Below are 23,096 nucleotides of genomic sequence, written 5' to 3' on the forward strand. Positions count from 1 at the left end.
GGGGCTCATGTTGAGACACGGCTGGTGAGACACAATGCCGGAGCTGGGCAATGAGCTGGCCTGGGGGGGGGGGGGTAACGTGCTGCAGAAACTGAGAATACGGGAATGGAAGCAAGCTATAAAAGCAATTAAGACTTTACCTGGTTAATAACATCCTTCCAATGATTACTCTATTTGAATCCATCTTCTCAGTTTAAATTATGTCTGTGTTTGTATATATATTATTTCTTGCTGTGGTTGTCCCACCTGATGACGATTGCTTGTGTTGCGATCAAAACGTCGTGATCTATTATTTTTCTACCTACGTGACTTTACCGAAAGAACCAAAGAGTATGGATTCCTGCAGTCACTAAAGCTTAAAATAGATGTGTGCTGTGAATGTGAGACTGTGAATTTTGAAAGATTCTGCCAAATCCATTTGGTTATTTTGCTCTGAATTGGTTAACTCTGGTTCCTTGTATTTACGTGATTTATTTTGTAATTTTAGTTCTTACCTGGTTAAACAAATGTAACTTAAATTTAATTCAAAACTTAAAGTGTGGATGAAACTGGAGTGCTCAACATGGGTGGAGGAATCAACAATTACATTAACCAAAACAATTACCATGGTAGTAGCGACAGAAGGGTGATAAGGAGGTGACTGACCACCGATGAGGAGGGGACTGGAGTGCATATCAGTGAGCCCTGGATCATCAATCAACCCGACTGCTTTGCGTTTAATTCTGCCAAGTGCAGTAAGGTAGGAATTGGGTGCTCCACCCCAGATATGACAGCAGTGTTCCCACTGCGGTGAAATTACTTTGGAGAGCTGTAATTGATCTGAGTTAAAGAAGGCTTCATGCTAACCCAGACTCACCGCCGCTGTCGCCCTCGGTCCTCTGCGGTGGCTGCGCATCAAGAGGCCCAGCACTGAGCTGCTCCTTGTGAGGAGGACACCCGTGGTCTGGGAAGCAGCCGAACACGACCGGACAGCCCCGTCACCTGTTAAAAACGCGGACATACACCTCTGCTAAATCTCACAGGTTTCCTTCTGTAGATGAGCAATGTGTAATCAGCTGCAGCGATGTGGCATATGCAGAGCCCTTTAGCAGTCCACTGATGAATTAAGGCCTCCCCATGCCGGTCACTGCAACATTGCCTATTACAATTCATGGTGTGGTAGCAATGTTAGTGATGTAACTGGCCGGGTGGCTCAGCGGTCGAGTGAGCGGCTCACAATCGGAAGGTTGTAAGTTTCAATGCTAGTTAAGGGTTCACTCAGCCCATTATCATCCCTATGCTGTCGATAACATGAATATCACTTTTTGGAGATGTCAACGGTGGTCGTTCTGTGGGTAAAATCGCCCCTGCCACAGGAATTAGGAATTGCCACCACTGACTCAGGGCAGTGAACATGAGATGAGCACCACCTCGCTGCTCATTTGAGCAGGAAATCACCTTTGACTTTTAATGGAAATGAATTTGTTAGCCAAACAGTGCTTCTGAAAAAGTCCCTCGTACTCAAGTACTTACATGGGCATTTAAAGAGTGCAATTAGATTCTAGTTTACTAGAAATGTAACATTAGAAGAGAGTAGCAACTTTGGCTTCATGATACTGAACAATGCAGTGAAAACACGATGAGTAACTTCATCTCAAATTCAGCTTACTAAGTTAATCGAAATAATTTGACCTCAGGGCCATAGTCTTTGTGGTCCAAATAAATAATTTACTCCATTATATAATTTTTAAAACGTAGACTCAACTATGTTCCAATGCTTTTTAGCTCTTGTGCAGAATCATAAGAAGACTCATCAGTCACTGAGTCATGACAGCTGCGTACAATGATAACTGCATTTTTTATGCCATACAATTTGTGTTGCTCGCAGAAAAGACGAGATTGTGAGGTGTGTTGGCCATTATGAACTCCTATCTCAAAACATTTACTGTACATTATTGCAATTTATTTTGCAATATTCAGACCCAAATATAGAAATATAAAGAGTTTGTCTTACCACACACACCATACTCTCTCCTGACTATTAAGTAATATTTCACGCATTCATTCAATCAATCCAAAGGAGCTTGAAGTTCCAGAGCACTGCTCTCCAAATTACATTGCAATTTTAACAGCATTGTCAATGGTCCATGTTCACTCGTTCCAAACAGGCGCTGTAAAGCAGAGCTGTGTTAACGATGAGAGTGATTTCGATTTAAAGCTTTCGTGACTGCAGGGATTCATCTTCTTGGTTCTTTCGGTAAAGTCACGTAGAAGGGAAGTAATAAAATAATAAAAACAACGCAAGCAGCCGGCTGCTTGCGTTGTAGCCGAAACGTCGTGAGAATTGTTTTATTATGTTTTATTTTTATTATTTTATTACTTCCCTTCTACGTGACTTTACCGAAAGAACCAAGAAGATGAGAGTGATGTGAGAGTGATGTGATATAAGTGTTCTTACTGCGATCGCTCAGGTGTGCGCAGTGCGGTGATGAATGTTTTCCGTTTTCATTCTTCTGCTTGGAGAATGAACCATTGCCTGCGAACCCACTTAGTTTTTGAAAAGCCCATTGCTCTTGCAACTTGCTATCTTTTTGATCATATTTCTGTAACAAGAAAGAATAACAGGCATGTTAGTTTGTGATAGTATGTGAGTGCAACTCTGCAATGGTGCGAGCATTCTCGTGATACCAAATGTTTTGTTCAAATGTCACTGGGAACTGCTCAAGTTCCACATTTATTTGCAAGTTGGTATCAGCAATTATTAATTTTAATGTTGTTTGCAAGAGTAACCTAGGTCACCAATATGACAAAAGCAATGAAATCAAATAAAATTATAGACAACAGTGAAACAAATAGAAATCGGAGCAATAATAATTACGTGACAGAAGATATTAAAACGGTGGACAAACATACACAAATATATAATACATTTCCTTTTACGAAAATTAACTCGGATAAATTACTTGGACAAACCGTTCATAGTACACTTAGGTTAAGAAAACAGCACGGTATTAGTGTGATTGTTACACTGGTATGTAAATAGACAATGATGTATATCAAATACAACTGCAAAATAGACAGCTTTGCATTACATTTTAATTGTATGGAAGAGTAAGCGATGATTTTAATCGATGGAATTCCAGGTGTTTGGGTATCATCAAAGAATGAGTGAGAGCCAGGGAAAGTTAGGGCTTGCTGGACTATGCCCCGGTTGGATTGGAGTATCTCTAATACTTATCATCTATCAACCTGACCACACACGTGTTCGTGTTGTAATACGTTGACTGTGCTGAGCCATTGGCACAGCGAGACAACAACTCCCATGGTGGAGCGAAACATCACTGAGCAGCAGCTGATTAGTACATTCCAAACACTCCACCGTGCCGCTCATGCACACATGAGCAATGTTTGTCTTCTGAACTGACATTTCACTTTCGCAATTCAGAGTGCTGCAGTGATGGGCATGCTAGTCATTGAGGCAACAGTTGGTAAGGTTCCATCATTTCAAATCATGGCACACCTCTCATTCCGATGGCTGGGTAGAGTTTTCTGTGGAGTATATATTCAAGATACCCCTGATGTAATTCCTTGCATTCGCAGTAATCTTCTTGGTTCTTTCGGTAAAGTCACGTAGAAGGGAAGTAATAAAATAATAAAAATAAAACATAATAAAACAATTCTCACGACGTTTCGGCCACAACGCAAGCAGCCGTCCTCAGGCGAAGAATGAGACATTATCAAGCTAGGAGCTTATATAGGTGTAGCGAGGAGGAGCGCCTTAACAAAAGAATGTGCATATGAAGAGGAATTTAGCATACCAATGGGCAATGCGTAGGAGGTGGGCGGAGGGGTTTCAAAGTCCCATTATGCCCATGCATTATGCAGGATCAACAGCACCACGGGGGGGCGCAAGGAACAGCGTTAATAAAGGAAAGGAATGTTAATGATATGTAGCTGCATTTACCAAACAACCATGTAGAAAACCAAAGTAAAAAACTACATAAAAAACTAAAATATAAACTGATACTTACTATACTCTACAATAAGCTGAGTTACTAACAACAAATAATAAATTACAATTCTACGTCGTAAGAAGTATATAATATACTTCCATCTAAACTTTATTCTCTTAGCATATACAGTACTATATACTGCCATAGATAAACCCAACATTAAATTATATACTGTATTGCTGTAAACCACTATGTATTATTCAACTCACCCTAATGTGTATCGAAATGGTTTATTACGTCCTTCCAATGATTGCTAAGCCTGAATCCATCTTCTCGGTTAAAATTGTCTCTGTGTTTGTATATGTGGATCGCCTCATGAACGAATCTCTCATGATAGCCAGATGGCTTGCAGAGAACCTCCGTCTTGGAGAAGTCAATGTCATGTGAGCCCACTGAGTTGTAACAGTGGTCTGCCACGGCTGAGGTGTTTGTCCTACCGTGTTTTAGATCAGCTTTATGTTCACGAATGCGGTCTGAGACGTGTCGTTTGGTTTCCCCAATGTAACTGCTACCACAGAGGCAACTTAGTTTGTAGACGCCAGGGTACTGTATGTCTGGAATCACATCTTTTACAGACGGTACCAGATCACGGATTTTATGTACTGTGTTGAATCGGACCTGGATCTTGTGTTTAATCAGGATTTTGGAGATCTTTTTTGTGACCCCAGCAATGTAGGGTAAGGTGATGGTCTTGAAAGGCTCCTCAACAGGATCCTTCTTGATGGTTGGAGTGATGGCTTTGCGGATTGTGTAGTCGGAGTAACCATTAGCCTTAAGAGCTTGGCGTACGTGTTTGAGTTCACTGGAAATGTGTTCATGGTCGGAGATGCATTGGGCTCTATGATATAGAGTCTTGATGAGGGAATTCTTCTGGGATGGATGGTGGTGGGAATCCGGTTTTAGATAAGCATCCGTGTGGATGGCTTTCCTGTAGACAGAGTGGCTCATTGAACCATCAGGTCTCCTTTTGATTAGGACATCCAAAAAGGGTAGCTTGCCATCATTTTCGACTTCCATGGTGAATCTGATGGCTGGGTGTATGGAATTGATGTGGTCGAGAAATTGGTCTAGAGCAGGCCGGCCATGTGGCCAGATGACAAAAGTGTCGTCTACGTACCTCTTCCATAAGGTCGGGCGTAGAGTGGCAGTCTGGATGGCGTCCGTCTCAAATTTCTCCATGAAGATGTTGGCTACAACCGGAGATAGGGGGGAGCCCATTGGGGTGCCCTCAATTTGCTTGTAGAAGGTTCCATTCCAGGTGAAGTATGTATTGGTTAAGCAGTGTCTCACCAGGGGGGGTACCCCAGCATTTAGTCCTTGATGAACCAAGTCTTCAATGATTGCGATGGTGTCAGGCACAGGCACCTTGGTGAACAAGGAAACCACATCAAAACTGACAAGCAGGTCGTCTGGTGACAGGGCAATCCCTTTGATTGTCGATACCAGGTCAGTAGAGTTTAGTACTGCAGAGGTGTATTTGCTTTTTTGCTTCATAAAACGAACTTGAGCCAATAAAGTAAATATACCTAAACGTGATATATGTTAGGCAGTACATCAGACCAACTGGAGTATTCTATCTTTCTATGCCCCACGTTATCAATAACATGCCCTGACCACATAATCTGCACGAAATGGTGGGGCCCTCGTCCAGCAGTGGATTGATGAAAGGCCTGTACATTTACATTAGGGTTTTAAATGAAAATCTGTAAACCGGTAACCATTTTCAGAATTGGTTACCGCTTCCAAAAGTCAGAAACCGGTAACCGTTTCCCGTGGATTCTTAGAAATGAGTGCAAAGAATTGTGGCTCATGAATATACAAACCACATTTTCCCTTGTTTCTCAGTCAAAACCTAAAGCTACTGCCTTACAATGGATTATTTGCACACGCCACTGTTGGTGGAAGAGCCTCCATAATTGGGAGCTTGAGAATGTATTTGGTCTACTCTTCCAGGCTGACCAGACATTTGGGCATATCCACACTTTGTCGCACCACGCGCGATCTGCCGATCGACTGTAGTTGGACCCATTTACACTATTGGGTGGACAGAGGCGGGGTCTGATTTGAGAAACCTGCTCCGTTGTTTCTACTGCCATGCCAGGCGAATTAATGGAACCGGCGATCTCCGGATTTTGTCAGGGCAGTGTGCTCGTCATTACATCACTGTGGCAGGTCCTTTTGATTGTCAGTGAAAAGGGTAGAAATGTTTGTTAATAGCAAGACATGGCTATACGTGCCTCAAAGCAGTAACTGGTTTTTACAGTTGTTTCAATCGCAGTTAGCGGTATGGCAATACAAGCGATGTTGAGAACCCCAATGCGCATGTACCTGCACTGGCTTGTCTGCAACGGGATTGTGATGCAGGGCATGCCAATCCCTCAGCTGCCGCTGTTTCTCCTTAAATGCCACGATGTGAATGCCTCTCTCATCTGTGTGGGAGCAAGAGCAGCGAGGGTGCATTACCGACTGCGTAAATTCAGCGCAAAAATAAATTTCAACACACGCGATGCTGTCCCACACTCTGAGTGTATGAGCCATTCAGGCCCGTACGACAACACGTAATTATGTGCGCAGAGTCTTTGTTGGTTTATGTGGAAGTGTGTGAAGATGAGGGAATTCATTGGAACTTTGTAAAATAAAGGCCATAGATCTTGACTTAAAGCTTTTGTGATTGCAGGAATTCATGTTTTTGAGTCTTTCGGTAAAGTCACGTAGATAGGTTCAAAGAAAATAATAAAACTATCAAAAAAACAACGAAGTTTCGATCGCAACACAAGCGGTCGTCTTCATGAAAAAAAGGAAGACGACCGCTTGTGTTGCGATCGAAACGTCGTAGTTTTTTGTTATTTTTTGTTATTTTCTTTGAACCTATCTACGTGACTTTACCGAAAGACCCAAGAATATGAAGGCCATGGAGCAATAAAATCGGTACATGTGCAGGTCCTGGGTGGATTGTTCCATTGCAAGATGAGGAAAGGTAGCAGTGGCTTGGGGAGGCCTTCATCCAGCAGAGGATTAATAATGGCTCATGTTGATGATGTAATGCTCGATAGACATTATCAATGTATAACTGCGGCGCAGTATACCACTGCGACTTGACATATAGCCCTCCTGATCCTGAATATATAAACATGTGAGTGTATATTTTTAGTGCGCCTTGTTGATACATTCTTTGGCCTTTGCTTTTTCAGCACCCCCTGGAAACGTCATCTCAGCCCTCTTGTGAAATAATATAAAAAGAAACACACACTGGAGTGTCGAGCATAGAGGGGCCATTGTCAGCGTAGGTGTGGGTCAGCTTGCTTTCGTGTCCACTCGCCTACTTGCCAGTCTATTTGTCCACGCATATTCTGTCTGGGAATTTGTCTTTATTATTGATATTATCAACGAAATGGAATAATGTTAAAACGCAAGGGTTGCCGCAGGTTACTCATTTGGGATTCTGCAGAGCAATCATCGCCCCCTGTTGGCAGCCTAATGCCCAGTTTGCAAGCAAGGTTCTGAGTCACCTCGTATCACAGAGATAGCTTCCATTGAGGATGCCCTTTTAATGGTGTTTGAGATGAGATGCAATGTAATTTGTCCTGAGACGTCTGCGCGTATAGTAAGGCACCGTATCAAAAACAAATCATGATCGTTGTTATTATTAGCCACGGTCAATCCACTGTTGGATGAAGGCCTCCCCAAGCCACCACCACCTCACATGATTTTACAATGCAATAATCCACTCAGTACTTGCACACGAAACTGATTTCATTGCTCCATCTCCTCAGTGTTAGGTCTTCTCGGACGCTTTCCATTCCTTGGCTATCACTCTGTGATTACTCTTGCCCATCGGCCACCATCCCTTGTAACCGTGTCATCTCCTGTCCAAGACAAATAATATAATCTACATAATAAAAAATTTTATGATCAACAGAATATAGTTATTCTTTTTTTCAAAATAAAGACGTTAATTACATAATTGTTTTAAAATCATGGTGATTAACGAACAATATATAGAACGGAAACTGAAAAATGTGCAAAGAAATATGGAAAGATGCAGGTGTGGAATTACATTGAGATACAGAAAGAGGAACACATGGATTAGACAACATTCACAGGCCAAAGACATCATCCAAACGCTTAAGGACAGCGAGTGGGCTTGGTCAGCACACATTACGGCTGGAAGGGACGATGGATAATGGTCAAGAGTAATGTCGGAGTGGTAGCCAAGTAAAGGAATGCATGTGAAAAGGCATCTACCGAAGAGATGGTGAAATCAGCTCGTATGCAGGTCCTAGATGAATTGGAATGATTACATCGCAAGATTTGCCGGAGGCCTTTATCCAGCAGTGGATTGACCATGGTTGCTGCTGATATAAATAATGTACTGTACAGTATAACCCTTTGTCAAATTACTGCTGGATGAAGGCCTCCACGTGCTGTTTAGTCGTGGGAGTTGTTTGGTCATATTTCACGACATGGATCACTGTGGATGGGTGAATTAGAGGGTGCGGTATTCTGGCATCAGCACTAGAGAAATAAGGTCATCAGTTGGCCCCACTAGCGCCTTGTGTGCCATACTGATCTTAAAATGTGCCCACGAACAACATTTACACCAACAGTCTACACTCCACAGCATATAGCCAGATGCGTATTTAGCCTATGTTTGTGTGTGTGTATATATACATATATACATATTGTCATTTTATCTGACCAAACAAACCCTGTTAACACTGTTGTCATAATCAGTTAATGTCCCATTTGTTGTCATGTGATTGGTTTTTAACTAAAGGGTTGAGAGCTCAAGCAGCTGTTGGTATTGCCACATGGAGAGGTGACATCTGGCAACCAGTCGACATGTGACACTTCTCACAATGCCAATCAGAGATGCCCCCCACTCAATTAAAGGATGCTCTTCTCCCGTTTAGACCCCTGGGACAATGGCGGAAATTCTAAATTCCTATGGTGGATTCTAGATTTCCTATGGTGGAGGCATCAGAAAACCTTTATCCAGCAGTGGATTGACGCCATAAACATATCAAGGACTGACTTGACTGCGGTGTGTGTATATATAGCCTTGCATATGTAGTGGCGGTACGCGCTGGCAGGGGGGATCGTGTGAGAGCGCGTCGGGTGTGGTTACATCGCGTGGTGTAGTAGCGGTACGTGCTGACAAGGGGGGGGATCGTGTGAGAGCGTGTCGGGTGTGGCTACATCGCGGTCCGCAGGCAGATGTCCACATCGCGGTCCGCATAGGCCCCGCCCCCCTGGAGCGGAGGACTATTTAGGGCGATGCGCAGCAGCACTCGAGGAGTTGGTAACCAGTGAAGACAGAAGACGGAGGAGCAAGTGATAGGGCCCTGAGACCCCTAGCCCCGATGTCCTTGTAAGGGCCGGGACCCTGTGTGGTTCAGAGGCGAGACCGTGGGACCCGGGTGGGTCTGTGAGTTCCCCTGGAAGCTACGGGGCCGGAGATCCCGCGTGTGTGTAGCCGGGTGGAACGCGTAGCGTAGGCTGTAGTTGGCTATACGTGTCATTGTGGCTAAGTGAGTGTTAATAAAAGTGTGCTACCCGTCAAGTGGTCTCCCGCCGTAATTACTATATTACAACTGGCGTCAGAAGTGAACCAGTCTTCGAAGAATGGATACTAGGAAGACTACCCGCACCCACGAGTGAGATCGGGAAGATGACCACGACGTACCGGGACTGCAAGCTTCGGGAGCGGAGGAGGAGGAGGAGATGCCGATGCCACAGCACCTCGCGGGGATGCCCGACGCTCTGCTGGGGTCCGACACCGGGTTCCAGGGTGCGCACTCCCGCCTGGCGGAGTTGCTGCTTGCCGCCGCTTCTATCACCGCTTCTGGAGGAGGGAGGACGACGACGGGGCCGGAGGAGGGAGCGCGGGCCGAAGATTCCCGCCAGAACGCGCTCCGCGCCTCAAATTTTGAAGTTGGCGCCAATTTTGCTGATCACCCGTCGATTGGCGGGAATCGGGGGCACCACGTGGTCGGAGGCCTCTACTCTTCACGGCCCGCGTCATCAGCACGCGCTAACAGTCCCCACGAAACACCCACCGAGGGAGCCGCCATTCTTCTCAGCAAAGGCGATACGCGGGAAAATCATCTGTCGGAGGATGATCAAGTATTTCAACAAAGACTTCCCGAGCTGACGGCGTTCAAGGCTGAGGGGGGCGACTGGGGAGCCTTCCAGCGAAGATTTCTCGCACATCAGGAAATGTCGGGGTGGTCCGACGCCACGGCCTTACGTGCGCTGGACGACGACGCGCTCGCGGCCTTCAGGTCCGCCCCAAGATCGGCCCGCTCCACGCTCCAGGCCGCGCTAGGCCTCATGGCCAGGGTGTACGGCCCGCCCTCGGCCTGTCGCCACCAGTTCTACGAGTGGCGGAAAGGGGACACTGAAACTCCGCTCGCCTACCGCACGGCACTGCTCGCCCTTGCAGATGCCGCATTTCCCCACATGGACGAGGAGGGGAAGGACGCCATGGTGACGGAGCAGCTACTGGCGTTGGCCCAGGACCTGGGGGTCCCCATAAATACGGCGGACGAGGTGGACATTTGTTCTCTGCGGGTGGCTACGAGTATCCATGCACACGAGGTCCTCAAACGAAAGCGGAAGGTCATCTGTGCATCGGCTGGAGTCGCACCGCCTGCCTCGATAGTCGCCGAGCCCCAGGGTGTTCCGTCTCGGGAAGAGGCCTTCACCGTGGCGAAACCGGGGGATTGGAGATCGGGAGGTCGTTCGCCCCTGCGATCGACCCACAAGCTGGAGCAACCGAAACCTGCGACGTCTCTCGTCATGTGTTACAACTGCGGCCTTCGGGGTCACGTCGCGTCCGGGTGCCGGGCTCCTCGTCAGCGCGCCGCGGGACCACGTCCAGACGACAACCAAGGGCCCAAGTCATCCCAGCTACCCCCGGCAAGTCGCGGCACCACACATGCTCGGTCCACATAAACAGCACACGCGGGTCGCCACTTCGCGGCGGAGGGAACGCGCATGGGGGCCGGGGATTCGATTCGGCGAGGGGGGTTCGTACACGGCCTGGGGGCAGTCAAATGGTCCGAGTTGGCCCACAGAATAGTGGCTGCATCGGCCGGGTCATCCGTGGTTACTGGATTTATTGACGGGGTTGAGGTCCGGGTACTGGTGGACACTGGTGCGTCGGTCACTATCATTTCGGACCTTATTTATAACATCCTCCCCGTCCAATGTCGACCCCTACTCCCGGTGGATGTACCATGTTACACGGTGAACGGGGGCTCCTTGGGGATTGTCAGCCAGATTCGGGCGACCATTTGTATCGGAGATATTAAATTGGCGGGTCCTGTTTTGGTCTCATCGTCCCTGGCAGTTCCATGTTTATTGGGTACGGATTTTTTAGCTAAAATGCCCATTAAAATTCTCGTCGATCAGGGCTGCATCGAGCTTCCATCGGGTCGGCGTGTTGCATTTTTGGAAAGTCCTACCAAACTACGCACGGTTTGTGCAACGGTCCAGGCGTTGGCGACTCAGACGGTGAACGTGCCCCCGGGATCGCAAATGCTGGTACCCCTTCGGTTACGGAAACCCTTCGGGGTGGAGGCGGCGGGACAGGGGGTTCTGTTGGGTCCGTCAAACAAAGCTGTTGGGGGCCTCGACTTGGCGGTAGCTCAGACCATGGTGCGGGCGGACAGGGATCCATTCGTTATGGTTCTGAACGCGGGGTCGCGACCGGCCGTTATTACGCAGGGCACCGTGCTTGCTCACGCGACGCCGGTGCCCGTGGATGAGCAGCTCGTTGCTCATGTTGATTCTACCTTGGACCCGCATCCTCCGTCGGTGGAGGACGAACAATGGTTGGACTCGTTGTGTGCAGGGTCCGATAACCTGTCTAGTGTGCAGTTGGGAGCGCTGAGGCGCCTGCTACTTGAATTTTCCGATGTGTTTAGCAGACACAAATACGATATTGGCTGCACGGACCTGTTGCGCCACCACATAGCGACGGGTGATGCGGCCCCAATTCAGCAGAACCCCTTCCGGTTGAGCCCAGCCGAGAAGGACCATGTACAGTCGGCCGTTAATGACATGCTGACAGCCGACATCATTTCGCCCTCTTCCAGTCCATGGGGTGCTCCCATCGTGCTTGTTAAAAAACAGGACGGGTCCTTGCGTTTTTGTGTAGATTTCCGCCGCCTTAATAAAATCTCTGTGGCTGACGCGTACCCGCTTCCCAGAATGGATGAATCTCTGAATGTTCTGGCCGGTGCGCGTTTTTTCTCGACGCTTGACCTGCTTTCGGGATTTTGGCAATTGCCCCTCGATGAGGAATCAAAACCAAAGACCGCTTTCCGGACACCGGGAGGCCTGTTTCAGTTTAATCGATTGTCCATGGGGCTTCATTCCGCTCCTGCGACGTTCCAGAGGCTAATGGAATTGGTTTTGTCAGGTCTCCAATGGGATACCTGCTTGATTTACCTCGATTACATCATCGTTTTCAGCCGGACCTTTGAAGAGCACCTCCAACGATTAAGGGGGATGTTCCTCAGGATGTGTTCCGCTAAGTTGAAATTTAAACCGGGGAAATGCCACCTGCTTCGGGAATCGGTGAGGTACTTGGGGCATATTGTTGGCCGTTCAGGGATCTCTACGGACCCTGCTAAGACGCACTGCGTCAGCTCTTGGCCAACGCCAACCTCAGTCACGGAGGTCCGCAGCTTCATAGGGTTCGCCTCCTACTACTGCCGCTTTGTCGAACATTTTGCCACCATAGCCAGGCCCCTACATGCTTTGACGGCGAAAGGGGTAAGGTTTCACTGGGGGCCGGAGGAGGAGGCCACGTTCTGCTCCCTTCGGGACGCCTTGGTGAGGGCTCCTCCCTTGTGTTACCCCAATTTCACGCAACCGTTCCTGCTTGACACGGATGCCAGTAACACAGGTATCGGAGGAGTGCTCTCGCAGGTGGTCGGGGGTGTCGAACGGGTGGTCGCCTACGGTAGCAGGGTTTTGTCACCAGCGGAACAGCGCTACTGTGTGACCTGTCGTGAATTGCTGGCGATCGTTTTTTTTATCCAGCAATTCAGGCCGTATCTATACGGCCATCATTTTACTGTTCGTACGGACCACACGGCGCTTCAGTACGCAATGCGGGTCGCCCAGCCCTCCGGTCAATTATCCCGATGGTTGGAGGTCCTCCAGGACTACCAATTCACGACCATTTACCGTATGGGTTTGCGCCACTCGAATGCGGATGCCTTGTCGCGGTTGTCGCCTCGCTCGGAATGCGCATGTCTTCTGGGATCGGCGCATTGTAAACCCCCTGTCGCCGTCCCCACGGGAGTTATGCTCGCCACCACCGACGCACCACGGGTCGACGTCCCTGCCGCTCCCGCGTGCGGGGACTCGTTACTCGCGCTGCCTCTTGTTGAGTGGGGTCGTCTCCAGATGGCTGACAGCTCCCTACTCACGTTGCATCGCAAGGCAGAGGGCCCCGAGGGGGGGGAGACTGGGGTCGGCTCCTGGGTGGTCAAACAGGGCCTCCTGATGAAATGGGACAATATGTCCCGGCGTCATGCGCTCGTTGTGCCGTCTGCTATGCGGGGTAGGGTTGTTCTAGCTGCTCACGAACGACTCCTGCATTTGGGATTTCACAAAACACTCGCCCTACTCCAACGGGACTATTATTGGCCGGGTATGGGGAGCGATGTGGCGAACATCCTCAAGGGGTGTGTGGGGTGCGCTCAAAGGAAACTGCCGCCTGTGGCGGCTAACCCGCCGATACAGTCCATCCAGGTCTCGCTTGAACGAACTGGTCGCGCTCGACATCTTGGGGCCCTTTTCCGTGACACCTAGGGGTAACAAGTACCTGCTGGTTGGCGTGGAATACTTCACCCGATGGCCCATGGCATGGCCGCTCGCCAACCAGTCCGCTGCGGCAGTGGCGGACGCCTTTGTCCAGGGCTATGTTTTGGACAAGGGTGCCCCCGAACGCTTGCTGACTGACCAGGGAAAGAATTTCTCGAGCGTTTTGTTGCGCGAGGTGTGCGACTTATTGGGTACGAAAAAGGTGCGTACCTCCCCGTACCACCCGCAGACTGATGGAATGGTTGAGCGTCTCCACAGAACGATTACTTCTATGTTGTGCCAACAGGTGTGCGACAATCAGGTTGACTGGGACTTACAGATACCTGGGGTCCTCGCAGCGTATAGGATGGCCCCCCATGCGGCGACGGGCTTTTCCCCATTTTTTCTCATGTATGGTCGAGAGGCCAATCCGCCCATGGATGCCCAACTGGGTATTTCCGAGCCGCGTGCGAATTCTAAATTGGCCAACCACGTTAAATTTAATATCGCTAAGCTGGCTGAAGCGCGGGAGGCTGCGAGGTTAAATTCAAGGTCTCGCCAGATCGCTAACAAGAAATTGCGTGCACGAAAGGTGTATACGCACGATTGGAAACCAGGCGATAGGGCCTGGCTGCACTGCCCGCATGCACCGTTGGCTACGTCCCCGAAATTGCTGAAACCATGGAGGGGACCTGTGGAAGTCGTGCGTGTTGCGCGACCCCAGTGCGTTCAGATTAAATGGGGAAAACGCCGTTGGTATGTTCACCCCTCCCGTCTGAAACCTTTCGCGGTACCACATGGCCTCCCTTTATGTCGTGACGACCGAGCATGTGATGGGGCCGTCGACTTGGGGAGGGACATGTCCCCGCCTGATCCTCACGTGTCTCCACCTGACCCGCTCCCAGGTAGCTCGGACCTGACGGCTGCTGACCGTCGGAAACCGGACCCCCAAGGCACGCGCGGATCTCCGATACCTGCCCCGTGCCTTCCTGGACTGCCGGAGCCACCTGACGGTCAACCGCGTCCGGTGCCGTACGACGGACCGGCCAGGCGGACTCGTGCTAAGACACGACACTTTTCCTGAATGGAGGAGAGAGGGGGTCCCGCGGTGTCAACTCGTCTCAGCATCCCCCTTCTGTCCGTTCTAATGTCCCGTTTAAGGGGCGGGCGGTAATGAAGGGACGCTGCACGGGTCATTCTTGTATATAGTTTATTGTTGTCACTCGTCGGTTTGTACATATATGTTTTTGTTGTTACGGTGGCGTGTTCGGATTGTTACGGGATTCGCGGTGTTTGTGTTGTGTTGTGTTATAGTGTAGTACTGTTGTTGTTATTGTTGGTGTTACGGGGCACACACGGGGAGGGAGTGTAGCAGCCGAGACGGCTGCGAGCTACGTGGTGGGGGGTGATGTAGTGGCTGTACGCGCTGGCAGGGGGGGATCGTGTGAGAGCGCGTCGGGTGTGGCTACATCGCGTGGTGTAGTGGCGGTACGTGCTGACAAGGGGGGGGATCGTGTGAGAGCGTGTCGGGTGTGGCTACATCGCGGTCCGCAGGCAGATGTCCACATCGCGGTCCGCATAGGCCCCGCCCCCCTGGAGCGGAGGACTATTTAGGGCGATGCGCAGCAGCACTCGAGGAGTTGGTAACCAGTGAAGACAGAAGACGGAGGAACAAGTGATAGGGCCCTGAGACCCCTAGCCCCGATGTCCTTGTAAGGGCCGGGACCCTGTGTGGTTCAGAGGCGAGACCGTGGGACCCGGGGCCGGACGTCCTTGTGAGGGCCGGCTGTGGGACCCAGTGGTCGGGACCCATACCCCAGCCGGGGTGGGTCTGTGAGTTCCCCTGGAAGCTACGGGGCCGGAGATCCCGCGTGTGTGTAGCCGGGTGGAACGCGTAGCGTAGGCTGTAGTTGGCTACACGTGTCATTGTGGCTAAGTGAGTGTTAATAAAAGTGTGCTACCCGTCAAGTGGTCTCCCGCCGTAATTACTATATTACACATATAACAACCGCTGTGGCCTCCCCCACAACAAGTACTAATTTTAATCACCCCGGAGGGATGATGACCTGAGCTGACCACCGGAACTCTCCCACCATTGCAGACTGCGCTATAAGCCGCGGTGTCACGCAGACTGTTGTTTGACAGAGGTGACGACACGAGACTAACGCGACTCATCGCATTTCTTGTTGAAGCCACCTTCTCTATTTGTTCCTCGGCATAAACACTCGCTGCTAAGGAGATCGGAAAACCCCACGACGAGTTTGTAAGTGATGCAATCTTGGCAACAGACTCGTGACAAATGGGATGAGTCCAAACCAACAGGGTTCACCCCTTACGTGGCTCTGCAGCGTCACCGCTCACTCGCATAGCAGCGCGCGTGCTGTTGTTGTTGGCCGATGTGGGACGAGCTATTTGAACAGCAACAACAACAACGCGTGCGTGACAGTCAACACACGCGAATTCCAAGCCTTGCGATCGTCACGTCACGTATGATAGATGCAGTGGTTCGGCATCCAAAACGTTTAGGCGCCTTGTTACGTCACATTTGTTTTGCCTGTTACCGTGGGTTGGAGCGGTGGCGCAGTGGTGAGCACACTGTGCTATGCTCGAATGACCCATAGCGTGATTCTCGATCATGTCTAACATCAGGGGCGAGGGATATCTCAACCGTTCCTGGGCGCTCCCTTGACCAAATCCACACTGACCAGTGTGGTGAAGTAATAATGGTGAAATAAGCACTATGGCTAACAGGGTAAATAATGACAGCCCTTTGCTAGATATAACACTATACTTTCGTTAATAACGCCGTGGCTTTAAGAGATATATACGAGGAAATGTGTTAAGCCATGGCCGATCTTCATTTACGTGTCACGAAGAAGGATCATTGCCAGAAAAGTCGCCCATTATATTTTTTTCTTTTAAGGCCACTGTTCTTTAAAGGTGTGGAGTTTTTCTCATAAGTATATATTCACAGTTTACTTGTGCTGAACCACTCTGATTGTCAGGGTTGGCTATGTACGGCGCGGAATCAGTTCAACATACATGCGTACTCCTAATAAGGCGGTGTGGCTAACGGGATAAACCCTTTATTGTTTATTTAGAGGAACGGATACGAGAAGGCGAATTGTCTGCTATTCTATTGCATTGTTTATTCCTCTGGACCGGTGTTCATGGCAAACGTGGTGAGGCTCGGATTTGTGCTGTTGCACCACTGCCAACGTCAGCACTTTAACGTTTGTGAATAGACTTTGTACTCCATCACACAAAATCACCAATTGCGTCGTGGAAAATATAAGTAACAATATTAATAAGCAGACTATACGCCTCTGTCACAGATTAAAGATGCGTCAAATGATAAGTATTCCATCAGCCACAGGGTCTTCTGGGAGTACACAATTTCAGCAGCAATGGTTCAGCACAAACTCTGGATCGGTTTCGACATTCAGTGCATCACCGGTAGAGTGAACGGGTCAGTTGGGTCCAACTCGCCTAGAGAGCACTCACCAGGGGCAGCGCCTCTCTCCTCCCTCCTACAGGCTGGGGTCGCCATGAATAGCACACGCTGGAACGTTCCGTTTCTTACACAGCCCCGCTGCTCTGTCGATTCCACTGCAGGATCAGCCGCTCCGTGTGGAACAAAGGCCACCGCGTCTGTGGCGTGTTTGGAACATTGTTGCCACAGCGGGGAAGGGGTCTGCACTTCATATGACCTGTTCAGTGCGTGAGAATTCTGGGTGGAAGCTTTGGGCTTGAGCTGGCTCGTAACATTCAACGGAGTGCTTTGAACTTTTGACTGGAAATGGTTTTCGAACGGTGATGTTCCTTGCAAATATCTAACTGGCCCACGAACATACTCCCGCTGTAGAAGCCATGGGTTTCGTCCCACTGTCACGGCATCCTTTTGACCGCACGAAGCCTCGGCAGCCGCAGGACCGTTGCCTCTTGAATGGGCGAACGCGTCTTTGTCAAGAGCCGCGTAGTGGCAGAGACACGCGTCCTCCACTCTCCTCCTCGTCGCCTTGCTCCCGCCAGCCCCGCCCGGGAACTCGTGCTCCCCCCGGTACACCTCGTCCAGCGCGGGACCCGATGTCGATGCGGCGCGGCTAATGGCCCTCCCGTCCTCCACGGTAAATTCGCGGATGTTGAGGCTGTTCTGGCGGCCGGCGAAGCCCGGCAGATCCTGAACTTTGCTGTCGGCCTTGAGAGGCAGGCTGACGGAGCGCGATCGGACGCGGTGACGGGACAGCAGAGGGCTGCCTCCGCTGGGCTCGGGCATGGGCAGACTGCTCGACAGCTCGTGCAGGGAGCCGTCCGCGAGATCCAGCTTCGCCGGCGAGGTGAGCAAGCAGTCCCTCGCACCGCAGCTGTGCGGAGCCGACGGGAATGCATTGCCCGAGCATACCATGGAAACCGTTTCTCTGCGACCATTAATAGCATCTTGTTGACTTGTCAAGACGTTGAAGGGCACTTTGAAGCGTTTGCCGACGTTAATTTGGTCGCCAGTTGGAACGGAGCCAGCGCCGCTCCCCTCCCACGCCCTCCCGCGTCGCCCGTCCGCTGCGGCCGGGAGCAGCGCGTCGTTCTCTTTGTCCGAAAGCGTTTCGCCGGGCGCGCATCTCGAGGTGCCGCTCTTCGCGGACTTCACCTCGGGGTCTTCTCTCCGAGTCCTCGCTCCAGTGTCAGGCGGAGAGGCGTGGGGCGCAACGTCGCTTGGTGACTCCCACCTCTGCTCTCTCTCCCGGCACAGTCTCTGTGAGAGCCTCTTGTGTTTGTCCACGACCGACGACGCTACCCAGGCGGTGTCGGGCAGCAGCGAGATGATGTGTCTCTTCTTCTCGAGCGTGATCCCGTGGCACGGCTGGGACAGCCTCTCTCCCTGCTGCTGCTGGAATCTCTGCTTCACCTGCGGGCCGTGCACGAGCGACGCGTGTCCATCCCCTACAGACACTGCGCGTGCCGCTGCTGTTGTCGGTTTCTGTTCGTCTCTCGCGTAAGATTCGCCTGCAAATCGTGAGAATTTTGTTTTATATCCTCTCACTTTTTATTGGAATATTTTTTACCGAACACAAGCTTACAGGAAAATGCTAGATAATGATGTAATTCATACAAGAAAAATAACATTTGCCTGTTTTTGTTTACGTGCATGTAAATCGAACGCTGCACACAGTATCAGTACACGAAATACTGGTTTTAAAATAACTGTTTAATTTTAATTCAATCGATAACGCTTTTACAAAACTCGAATGTTATCTAAAAGCAAAGCATATACCGCATTAGCATACACACCGCAAACAACACCACCCACACTGAGATCATTCGCGCCACCCCATTGTTCCAAATATTATTTTTCATTGAAATCAAGAGCACAGAGCGCCACCACTTTTCGTAATCGGGTCGCACTCTGCTGCTGCTGCCGCCGCCGCCTTCTGGCTGACGTCTCACCGACGTTACCTGGATGATGGTGGTGCTGCTGCTGCATGGCTCGGTTAGCGTAGCAGGAATGCAGCGCGGCGTTATTGTGCACGGCACTCGCTGCCTCCTCTACGGTCATCAGTCACGCCCACTCGCTCCGCACGAGACTGCTGCCTCCGTTCGCGCGCGACGCTCGGACCCCCCCCCCATCTCTCTTTCGTCACCCGCGTCTCCATGGCCATTGGGGCGACTTGGCCAGGCCGCCCTCTCAGCCACCCGCACTGGCGCCGCCGCTGCTGCTGTTGGCGTTGCTCGCCGCTCGTTGTGTTCGGCGTCGCGGCATGAAACGCGATCTCGTTCCGCGTCCCGGCCACTTGTTGAGCGGCTCTGATCCCAGTGAGCCGCTCAGTCTCTGGGCTCGCACAAAAAGGGCGGGCGGGCGGGCGGGCGAGCGGTTGTGCCCTCTGTACCAAACGCGGCCGCTCAGTGGGATTATCCATATCACAATCGGGAGCGAATCTGTGGTGGAAAACGCTGAACAATTTGTTCTTTTTGGAAACAATGGCTCGGCGTTGGCTGTTTGTGTATTATGATTTCATTCACGTGGTTATTTGGTCCTGTTATTTAATCGGTCTTGTTTGTTATTGGCATTCGCTGGCACTCCATGCAATAACAGCCAAAGCGTTATGTAATGCACTGCAACGCCACACAAAGTCTGAAAAAGACCCGGACACTACGTGTCACTGTCGTGAAATGTGTTGTGAAATATTCTTCTCGGGGCAGAGTGGTCAGCACACAGTGATACGTGCGATGCTGCATTGCGAACCGAAATCTCTCAGTTCAATTCCAGGCCTTAGTTCACCATCAGGGGCGAGTGATATCTGATTCAGACGTGCCCCCCCCCCATCCTTCAACCCAACACTCAAAAGCGGTGGTGAATTATGGTCAAGCAACCCTCATGATTGCCACGGCTTGGGGAGCCTCTTCATCCAGCAGTGGATTTACAAAAGGCTGTAAAATGTAATTCATTATATAACACACTACTGTATTATAATTGTATTAACTTCAAACCTTGGTTGTTTTTGTTAGCACTGTAGTTGCCATTGACGTGATCAGGTAGTCTTCCATGATTGGATGGATGCAATTGAGCAGTGCCCATGTTAGACTCAGTTAACATTCGTCTGGCTCTTTCTACAGCAGATGTACACAGAGTACGGCTGCTGTATATGCTTCCCACCATACACCTTTCTCTACATGAGAGTTCCCAATCGTGGTTGGGGGTTGACTCAGCCCATCATCCCTCCTTTCGAGGTGAATGCAATGAGTACCACTTTTTGGGGAATTCAACAGTGGTTTCTTGATGGAGACACTCTCCCCTGCCATAGGAATGAGGAATTTCCTACCAAGGAAACACATTTACAAGCACAGCCTTGTGTTGAAAGCGTAGCAACAATTTTGTCTGATCTTATTCTTTGGGTCTTTCGGTAAAGTCACGTAGATTATCATCAAATAAAATAACAAAAAACTACGACGTTTCGACCGCAACACAAGCGGTCGTCATCAGCAAAAGGGAGGGCTGGGAGTACTACAGTGCCACTTAATCTGAGTAAACGCAATTGTTAAACTCGTGTCTGCTGCGTGTGTGCTTGTGTTTATTCTCCTTTCTGTGTAAGCGTCGAGGCCCCTTTAGAGTGGCAGTACGGTCGTGGCACGCATCTCCGTGCTCAAGGGGGTCACTGACGCATCCCCAACAGACATCTCTCCAAGGCTTGATACATTTCATCAGTACTCACTCTTTGGTTCTTTCGGTAAAGTCACGTAAGTAGAAATAAAATAAAATAACATTTCATCAGCATAGTAGTAGGTTTTAACCCTTTTAAACTGGTACAAAACTGACACCTTTATTCAAGGCATCATGTTTGCAATAACCACAACACAAGTAGTCAAAAACGCAAACAAAAAGAAGCAACTCTGATAATGATAATAATATGCACTGCCCTTGAAGTTGATTGGTCCACACCCGAGACGGCTTTCTTTAGAGCCTAGTCCCCATTGGTGTTGGACCAGATGACACCAGAAGGCGTACAACTCAAACACAGTGCAATATCAGAGTCTTGATAGCTCGGGGTAAGCATTTACACTATGAGATCTCTTTTACCAGTGGCAAAATATAGTAGTAGGTTTTTACCCTTTTAAACTGGTACAAACTGACACCTTTATTCAAGGCATCATGTTTGCAATAACCACAACACAAGTAGTCAAAAAAGCAAACAATAAGAAGCAACTCTGATACGCCTTCTGGTGTCATCTGGTCCAACACCAATGGGGACTAGGCTCTAAAGAAAGCCGTCTCGGATGTGGACCAATCAACTTCAAGGACAGTGCATATTATTATCATTATCACATTCACTCGTGTGTACAGATTCACGTGTTTTTTTTCCGTATCCTATTGTCAAACGATGAGTCAGGTGGCGACCAGCTACTGCTGTGAATCATGTCATGGAAAATAGAGGCGAATGACTCATCCGATGCATGGCCTAGCTAAACTCACCGCTTAGTTTTTAAAACACATCTCCGTTGATTAGTGAATAAGAACAATAACATACAATTTAGATTTTAAATATAGCAGCTTAAGAGTTGATACTTCCATTCACAATACTACAATACATTTCAATTCAAGAGTGAACATAATTTATTATGCGACCATAACGTTTTTTAAATATTAGGACTGTGAAAGGGTGGAGATAATAATAAAAAAATACTAAAAATTACAATAATATCAATGAGTTGCTTTAACTTCTAAGTACTGCGCAGTCAAATCTGCAACACACAAGACACATAGACAGTCGGGGCAATCCTCGATCTCGAACCAGGTGTGGTCTCATCGATATCTCTCTTGCAAAGGCCCCTCAGCTATAAAACAAATATGTGCTCGAGAAATAATATGAAGTGTGTAGAGTTTCATGTATATGTTATTTAACCATGTGAGAACTCAGGAGACCAGGATAAGCCGAATTGTAAAAGTGACGTTGGTGATGCTCATTATTAGAACTATTGTTATTTCCTGTACGCTTAAATACCTCCTCACAATGAATTCTGGTAAGGGTGCACGTTTCATTTCCATAGCAGGAAACAAAGCAGGGTGACTGAATCGCTGTTCACCCTGGCGTTCCATGCGCGATGCTGGGGAGAGGGAATCACATGGCTCCACAGGTGACGCGTTTCCCTGGGAATGCCATGGCAATAAGACTGAGAATGCGGGGGCAAATAATTGCCTAATAGGATCGTGTGAAGCCTGCTGAATAGCCCCAAGCAGCTGCTGAGCTTTATGTTTATTATAGATTTTCTGTCGTGTTTGGAAATTATTTAATCGTATTCCTAACCATATTTGCACAGTCTAAAAATAATACGAACATTTTGGCACTATTCAAAGTCAAAGCGGTGTCCTGCTCTGAGACAACGTGAGTTTCCTCATAATCAACGATTTTTGGGTTTAGATCGCGTTATTTATAAATGTGTCGTAACCCTCCACCACCCGACACGGCCAATCAGTAAAAAAAGTGTCACGTTGACAAAAGACAAATAGTTCACTGCTTTAGCCCACCGGTGTGTTGAAGCGTGGAACCACAACATTTACAATTTGAGTACGACGTTTCGCTGGTAATTGCATCCAGCATCATCGGGCAATTCGCCAGAATGGTGAGGCTCTGCTGTGTCTCCCGTTCTTATATAGAGCAGCAGCAGGGTGACGTCATCATTAACTCATTAACTCATCAGGTGCAAAGATTTGAGGGGGGGGGTTATTGTAATTATATACTTGATTAGTAATAAGGCTATTGTTACGATGCGAGTTGTAGATTAGTAATCATT

General features: G+C 49.1%; 1 protein-coding gene across 1 annotated transcript; it reads right to left on the reverse strand.

Moving 5' to 3' along the window:
- Positions 1–836: 836 nt before the first annotated feature.
- LOC144718594 (uncharacterized) lies at positions 837–19,635 on the reverse strand. Its single transcript, XM_078593967.1, has 4 exons — positions 19,266–19,635; positions 17,319–18,815; positions 6,321–6,421; positions 837–920 (listed from the first exon to the last, which is right to left on the reverse strand). Exons 1-4 carry the CDS (start codon positions 19,363–19,365, stop codon positions 837–839), a joined length of 1,782 nt encoding a protein of 593 aa, XP_078450093.1. The 5' UTR covers positions 19,366–19,635.
- Positions 19,636–23,096: the final 3,461 nt, after the last annotated feature.

The sequence above is a fragment of the Lampetra planeri genome, chromosome 5 (assembly GCF_965212315.1).
Source record: "Lampetra planeri chromosome 5, kcLamPlan1.2.h2, whole genome shotgun sequence".
Taxonomy (NCBI): domain Eukaryota; kingdom Metazoa; phylum Chordata; class Hyperoartia; order Petromyzontiformes; family Petromyzontidae; genus Lampetra; species Lampetra planeri.

Bases quoted from the DNA above. Each gene is read 5' to 3' on its own strand.
- LOC144718594 (XM_078593967.1), bottom strand. From the start codon at position 19,365: ATGACCGTAGAGGAGGCAGCGAGTGCCGTGCACAATAACGCCGCGCTG. The intron at 6,422-17,318 runs GTGAGTGCTCTC...GCTCCCACACAG, and splicing joins GGAGAGAGGCGCTGCCCCTG to ATGAGAGAGGCATTCACATC. The intron at 921-6,320 runs GTACATGCGCAT...CCTCCTCACAAG, and splicing joins TTGCAGACAAGCCAGTGCAG to GAGCAGCTCAGTGCTGGGCC.